Source organism: Lithobates pipiens, unplaced genomic scaffold, assembly GCF_037356315.1.
Source record: "Lithobates pipiens isolate NorthernLeopardFrog02 unplaced genomic scaffold, aLitPip1_a1.2 Scaffold_30, whole genome shotgun sequence".
In the NCBI taxonomy this organism is placed as follows: Eukaryota; Metazoa; Chordata; class Amphibia; order Anura; family Ranidae; genus Lithobates; species Lithobates pipiens.
This window is the reverse complement of record NW_027507791.1, coordinates 173,933,158-173,941,403: the sequence shown is the minus strand read 5'-3', so window position 1 is coordinate 173,941,403 and position 8,246 is coordinate 173,933,158. Positions and strand designations below refer to the sequence as shown.

Below are 8,246 nucleotides of genomic sequence, written 5' to 3'. Positions count from 1 at the left end.
CCAGTTTTCTATCCATTTACAAACTGATATTTCCAAACCTGTAGACTTTACCTTACACATGAGCCGTGTGTGCGGAACTGTATCAAACGCTTTTGCAAAATCCAAGTATACCAAGTCCACCGCCACCCCTCTGTCCAAGGTTTTACTTACCACCTCATAAAAAGAAATCAGGTTTGTCTGACAACTTCTGTCTTTCATTAATCCATGCTGTCTGCTGCTTAAAATATTTTTTTCCTGCAAGAAATCATCTATGTGGTCTTTTATTAATCCCGCCAGTATCTTCCCAACTATAGAAGTTAAACTAACAGGTCTATAGTTACTTGGTAAAGACTTTGTTCCCTTTTTAAATATAGGCACTACATTGGCCCTGCAGCAATCCAGTGGTACTATTCCTGTCATTAATGAGTCCTTAAAAATTAGATACAGTGGCTTTGAAATTACAGAGCTCAATTCTTTTAGGATCCGTGAGTGGATGCCATCAGGTCCAGGTGCTTTATCCACCTTTATTCTGTCCAAATATTTCTGGACCATATCACTTTTGAGCCATTATGGATTGGGGGCTACGTCACTACCACCCTTACCCTTACCATCCATTATGGACATGAGCTCCCCCATGCTCCTTTGTATACACAGAGCTGAAGAAAGTATTTAATAAGTTAGCCTTCTCTTTGTCCCCAGTCACCCACTCCAATATACTTTTTTTTAAACCAGAGTGTAGTGTCACTGAACGATTTGTTTGCAATATTCTGCAAGGGAATTTAAAGAAGACGTTGCGCCTATGATGCAAGGTATGCTTTTTGCCTATTGACATAAACAGCACAACTTGGCCCGCCATTGCTCTCTCCTTACTGGACTGGCTGTAATTGACAGCAACACGAGCCAAAGGTTTACCTGATCAAGCTCACAGAAGTTTTTTTTTGCCTTTATGCAGAGAATGCATTAGGGTAAAAAAACCTTCCTTTAGAACCACTTGAATTAAAGTGGAGGGCCACCCTGAAAAAAGAAAAAAAGAGCATTAATATTATAAATTAAAAAAAAAAAACATTTGAAAAAAAAATTGTTTTACCTGGTCAGAAATCGCTGTTGCTAGGCAGTCTTCCTAATCTGCCTTCTTCCTGCTCCTTGGTGATCTTCGGTCTTCTGGGTAATGGGACGCGCTGTGTTCTGGGAACTGTGTGTTCCCTAACACAGCGCGTCCCATTCACAAAGCGCCGTGCGACTCGCGCATGCGCAGTAGGAAACGGGCAGTGAAGCTGCAAGGCTCCACTGCCTGTTTCCCTTAGTACGAATGGCGGGGCTGGAACCCGAGAGCCGAGGGACATGTCGGCCTCGGCGGCCGACATCGCTGGCGCCCTGCAAAGGTAAGTCTCCTTATTAAAAGTCAGCAGCTACTTTTTTACAGCTGGCCCAAAGAACTGCAGAAACTGACACTGGATCCACTTTTGGGATTTTTATTTGCAAAAAAAGAGTACACAAAACGCAGTCTCTCAATGAGGGTTAGAGGGTTTAGGTAGAAAGTTCAGGTACTCTTGGAACTGCTCAAAATAGAAAGTCTCTCACTATAGGAATCCAGAGAATAGCCACTCACAACTGGATTCTCACTGCTACCGTATAGACCTCCTCTCACTAGGCCTATCAGCCGAAAGAGTGTTCAGATAAAGCAAAGCCTCTGCCACAGACTTGCATATAGAACGTTTGAATAAAGTCTCTGCCGCAGACTTGTTGTAGAACACTTGTAGTAAAGTCTCTGCCACAGACTTTTTGTAGAACACATGTAGTAACTGAAGGATGTAGACAAAATTAGAGAGCCCTCATATGGTACCAGTATCTTGCAGCCGGTCCGGCGATACCATACAATTGTAGACTCACTTGGTGTCTTTCAACTAAGCCTCCAGGCTCTTTCTGAGAAGCCAGCCTTCAGTGTGGTCTTCTCCCGAAGAGTCCTCCCCTGGTTGCTTCCTCAGTTGCTGGGCCTCTCCACAGATGAGACAGCACCGGACCATCTTTGAATCCTCCTTCCAGTTACTTTGTCTCGGGCTAGAGACTCGGAATTGGATGGATCCGCACCCCAGGTCATGAGAGACCTCGGGGCTGGTCAAGAGGACCAGGACCAAACAGACATTAAGATCTCCTGGACCGGACCCCAGAAGCACGTGATGTCAGTACCTTAAGTATCCTCTTCCAGAGTGCACAGCAGGATGACACTCCCACTGGGCTGGTTCCAAAAAAAGTGGCACCCAATGCGCCCAGCTGAACTGCATTCTCACACTTGCCAGTGATGACAGCGCCACCTGTGACCAAGCAGAATACAGTGCAATCCAGCTAGACTGGTACTGAAACCATAATTTGGTATAATTAAACCCAAAACCAAACTGAAGTTCTAGGAGCTTTAAATAGAGAAAAACACATAGCACGTGCTCTTCAGGAGCCGGCACTACATAACATATTAAGGATATGCAAAGAAGATATAAAATATTATGCATAATAAAAAAAAGTGAAAAAAACCTCCATGTGAAGAAGAATTTAATATACTATACATATTTTTTTTCCAGGTCTGCAATATTATCATTCTGCATATTTACAAGTCATGTTGATTAATGTTTTAGAGTCTACCAATCAAACCTTTGTAAGGAACTTCATCCTTCTTGGATTATCTAACATCTGTCGTCTTAAAATCTTATTTTTTCTCTTGTTTTCTCTGATGTACATGCTTATATTGTCTGGAAATCTTCTTCTGATCCTCATGGTTAGGCTTCATTACCAACTTCAGACACCCATGTACTTTTTTCTGAGTAACCTTTCTTTTATTGACATTTGCTTTTGCTCAACTGTGGTGCCAAAAATGTTGGCTAACACAATATCAAGGAACCAAAGTATTAGCTTATGGGGATGTGCATCCCAGATGTATTTTCATTTAGCATTAGGAGCTACAGAGTGCTTAATATTGGCTGTTATGGCTTATGATAGGTATACTGCAATTTGCAAACCTTTACAATACACGATTATCATGGACAGAAAGCTCTGCCTATGGCTCTCTGCTACTTGTTGGGTCATCAGCTTTGTTGACTCATTCATCTTGACTTTTCTCACCTTCCAGTTGCCATACTGCAGGTCCAACCACATTAGCCATTTTTTCTGTGAGATGCCACCACTTCTACGACTTTCTTGTAGTGATATTTGGATTAATGAATTAGCAGAATATATCTCTGGTGTCTTAATTGCTCTTGGATCTTGCTTATTGATATTTGGGTCCTATTTCTGCATTGCCTTGACTGTTCTAAAGAACCAGTCAACCAAGGAAAGACAGAAGGCCCTTTCAACTTGTGCCTCTCACATATCGGTAGTCTCTATTTATTATGGCACTGTCATGTTCATGCACTTAAGACCACGATCCAGTTACTCTTCAGAACAAGACAGAATTGTGTCCATACTGTATACAGTAATAATTCCCTTGCTGAATCCTATTATCTACAGCATAAGAAACAAGGATATCAAAGGAAGCGTCAAAAAGACATTTTGTGTTAGAACATTAAAATCCTTAAATACATTTTTTTTCTTAAATAAATAGTAATTCAGTAAAACATTAAACTTACTGTTTATTATGCTTATGAAAAAAAGTAAACAAAGAGTTTGAGAACTGTTTTCAAGAGTTAGGGTTTTCCCTGACTCTAATTGTGATAATGATTAATTATTTGGGTGTATATTCATATTTGTTTTCATAAATCTTCCGAATACCCCAGGTAGTAAAAAGCTCAAGTCACATTCTTTGTTTTCCCACATGGTCTATTACATCCCCCACATGTTCCATTACAATTTTCGAAAAGATTATCTTTGGGTATAGTCAGATCATATTCCTAAAAGATCAGAAAACCCAGAGCTCACCAAAATGGCATTTTTAATAATATAAAAAACATGTTATTGCACCTGCAATAAAACTTGATTTGATCATCATTAGGCTGCTACTCAAAGGTTCACGGTTTCTTTAAAAGCAGATAGAGAGAAATACTTTGCTGGCGAACAGGAGGGATATTTAGAATGGTAACACTGATAGTGGGGGACAACCACCCTGTGAAATTTACATCAATGCCACAGGAGCGAGAATCCAATATGAAGGATGACCAACAGCCTGGAATAGCAAAACTCATTACATGAGCATTACAGGGAGGAGACCCCTCATTATATTTCCATGGGCAATCAATGACTTATCTTGGGGAAAGACTCAAATGATTGCGATGGATTTTTTTTTTTTACCTAAATCCTTTTTATTTTCCTTAGGTTGGTGTTGGGTATCTTCTGCTGCTCTCTCCCTTTTCCTAGTAAATAGAGTAAATGCATGCGATAGGAACACACAGGAACATTCCAATCAGGTTTCTCCTGAACTTTTATTCAGCAAATTATTCAATGCAGAAGGACATTGTACAGTAAGACCATAGACTAAAACAAACAAGCTATCTGCTCATCCCTCAGCCAATAATTAAATTTACATCCATTCTAGATTAACTGGGTGCCATTTTTGGGTTTTCTAAAACAAATAGGCAGCATATGTACCATTTTGGTGTCCTATCAGGTGTTCACCTTTTCACCCAGTATCAGGGAGTAGGAAAGCCTTGAGCCTCAGTCAACTCACATATAAAAAGGCCTGTGCACAGCTGAGACTAATTCATGAGGTCTGGCTAACAGGTAAGGTATGGGCCTAAGGATGGAGGTTGTATTCCACCCAAAGCTCCCTAGACTCCAGGGTCCAGACCAGAACATATTAAGTTCTGGGAAATCCAAGAGGTTTTATTCTCCAAAATAGACACAACTCCTGCAATCCCTAACCAAGTGTAGGTTAGAAACCTAGGTGATACATGTAAACTGTCCCAAATCATGCAAGACAGTATCCCATATACCCTTCCCTTCTGCTTAGATCTGTAGGTGGGATCACATTTTGCCAACATGCATTGAATGGGTGACAGTCCATCAGAATTGCCTTGTTGGATCTCTAGCCTGTATTATACACAAAATGTAAAGTATTGCAAAGCCAGAAAGCCCCTGAGATCTCTTTTTTTTTTATTTGTTCTGAGTCATCCACTGTACTGGAGAATGGTCTGTAATTTATTAGAACTGTCTGTCTGTCCAAAAGGTAATACCTCAATGACTTTAGCAACCATTTTATGGCAGAAAAACTCCCTTTCCACTGCCTTGTTCATTCCTTTCCTTCCTTTGCCTTGGTCAAACATATCTCGAGTTTATCTGTCGTGTTCCTTTGAAAGACTTTGCCTGGCTGACGTCTCTTCTTGTTCCTGATCTTGGTTCTTCTGCCTCCAACTACGCTGATCTCTGGTTTTCCTGATTACTGGCCATTCTGACTACCCGCTTTGGTTACCAATTCCTGGCTTATGTTTTGACTACATTTACTGATTTGTACCATTTTTACCATTATATTAAAAGGGAATTTTTTTTTACTGCATTTCTGCCTCTGTCTGATTCATGGTTCCTGACAGTAGGTAAAGGCCATGAATTCAGAAGATGCAGGCAATTCACCTAGTGGTAATGTTTTTTCTGGATTGGATGAGTAGGATTATCACATGGATCAGTTTGCCATAGCGTTACAGATGCTCCCGATTCATACTGCTCACCTGGATCTTCCCACTGTTGCTGTTCCAGTACAGCAAGTGTTAAAGGCCATTCCTGCTGCTGCTCCAGTCCCTGTGCAGTCACCCGCTTTGAATATTACCTCTGTAAGAGGTTTGTCTGCTTCCGCTCCACTTTCCCAGTAATTTGGAGGTGATCCAGTTCAATGCGGAAGGTTTCTCAACCAGTTTGGGATATCTTGTGTGATGCTGCCCCAGGCATTCCCCATGGATAGAAGCAAAGTAGGCTTCATTATTTCTTTGCTTTCTGATAGAGCCTTGGCATGGGCAAACCCTCTATGGGAGATGCAAAAACCTATTGTACTGAATTACCCAGAGTTTGTGGCTTCCTTTAAAAGGGTATTTGACAATCCCGCTCGCTCAACTTCTGCTGCCAAGAACCTCATGTCCATCAAACTGTTGCCGATTACGCCATTGAATTCCATATTCTGGCAGCAGAGGTCACTTGGAACAATGAGGCCCTTGTGGCTGCTTTTTCTCATGGTCTCTCAGATAATATTAAAGATGAGATAGCAGCCCGAAACATACCTATGGATCTGGGAGTTGATCATGTTTGCCATTCTCATTGACTTCAGACTCTGAGAGAGACCTTCCTATAAGAAGCGCTTGCGGAAGCCTCCTGTACATTTGGCTCCGAGCTTTGCATTTCCACCCTTACCTCCCTCACCTCTCATGCCAACTGGTACCAAGTCCGCCAGTGGAGTAGAGCCCATGTGGGTGGAGAGGGAGAGAGTGGAGGGAGAGATTGTGCCTTTATTGTGGCCAGGCATGTCATTTTCTTGTCCTACCTGTCCAGGAAAACGCCCGCACCTGACAGACCTTAGGTGGCATTGTTGCGTCCCCAGTTATCCTAAAGGATAAGCCTCTAGTTCCAGTTACCCTTTCTTGTTCCGAGTCATCCATCAATACACAGGCTCTAATCGACTCTGGGGCTGATCATCATTAAGCTTCCCACCTTTTTGCTTGCTGGAATTCTGACCAAGTGGAACTGGACTAAGTGGTGAGTTAAAAACCAGAGTTGAAAACAGGGAGGTTATAACTGGAGTCCTCGAGCCTGTAAGTAAAATCTGAGATTTCCTGTTAGTAATATTATTATTGTAACTAAGAAAATTTTGGTTAGCAAGATTAAAGGTTATATGCAGTGCACAGTGTGCCACATGTATACAACATTGGAGCAACAGTTCCAAAATGGATATCACTGTGACAGATGTGGGCAGGTTTCCCTTCTGGAACCTTGCATTAGAGATCTGGATGAGTAAATTGCAACACTGGGCAGAACTGACAACCTTGAAAGGTGGCTAGTGGGGTTAACGGGGAGGGTGAATGGGTAAGTCAGAATTATCAGGTAGGAAGATGGGTTATTACAGTTAGATGGAGTAGTTAGAGAGAGTGGTAGGGGCTCACAGAAAAGAAAGGTCAGCCATGGGTTTTAGCACCCTAACAGATTTGACAAGTTGGGTGAAGATGTGGGGGTATCAATTTAGAGGTGGCAGCCCTAGATGTCTCTGCTCTCCCTAACAGCCAGGAGAGCAGCCCATCTAGTAGGGGTGGTGAGGGGAGTGCAGGTAGGCCTAGACAGTTGGTGATAATAGGGGATTCTATAATCAGAAGGACTGATTTGTTGCCAGGATCGCCTCAGCCGAATGGTTTGCTGTCTCCCTGGTGTCAGGAGATTTAAACAAGGAAGACTCAGCTTCTGGTGAGTAGTCACTACAGTCCAATGTCCTGGGTGCAAGCCACGGCTTGCCACTGATGATCAATAGAAACAAAAGAACGTCTGCCCACCACAGGAACGTTCCAATGTTTTTATTCCAAAAATAGCAAATGACAGCCAACAAAGACAGAGTGTCTGAACCCAGGAGTTGACACGTGCGTTTCACACTGACCTCAGTGCTTCTTCAAACCAGGTTCAAAGAAGCACTGAGGTCAGTGTGAAATGCATGTGTCACCTCCTGGGTTCAGACACTCTGTCTTTGTTGGCTGTCATTTGCTATTTTTGGAGTAAAATCGTTGGAACGTTCCTGTGGTGGGCAGCCATTCATTTCTTTCCCTGGTGCCAGGGTTCAGCATGTGGTGGACCAGGTTGATAAATTACTGGGAGGGGCTGGGCATGACCCAGCTATCTTGGTCCATGTTGGAACCAATGACAGAATATATGAAAGGTGATATCTCTGAAATATGTGCCATGCGCAACACAGGAAAGGCAGGGGGTAATTAGAGAGCTGAATGCATTGCTAAAGATATGGTGTAAGGAGGAGGGATTTCATTTTTTAGAGCACTGGGCTGAGTTTTCATTGCGGTGCAACCTATATGCTAAAGATGGTTTGCACCTAAATGGAAGGGGGTCTACTGTGCTGAGGGAGAGGTTTATGTGAAGGAGTATTTAAACTAGGATTGTGGGGGGAGGGTGAATGAAATTATAATGGGGCAGACAGGTCAGAGAGGGGTTAGCCTCTATTAGTGGGTGGAATGGGGGAAGATAGGGGAGGGTTATGGCAAATGATATGAAGATTTCTATGTTACAAACAACCACTGGAAATGGTACTATTTGTACTAAAATAAAAAATATGCAACATACGTTTGCAAAATGTGACAATGAATTAAAGTGTT

At 42.3% G+C, this 8,246-nt stretch overlaps 1 protein-coding gene across 1 annotated transcript; it reads left to right on the top strand.

The window, feature by feature from the left end:
* The first annotated feature begins 1,313 nt into the window (after window positions 1-1,313).
* LOC143942244 (olfactory receptor-like protein OLF1) lies at window positions 1,314-3,568 on the top strand. Its single transcript, XM_077463490.1, has one exon. The coding sequence runs from the start codon at window positions 2,588-2,590 to the stop codon at window positions 3,566-3,568; it is 981 nt and encodes a 326-aa protein (XP_077319616.1). The 5' UTR covers window positions 1,314-2,587.
* Window positions 3,569-8,246: the final 4,678 nt, after the last annotated feature.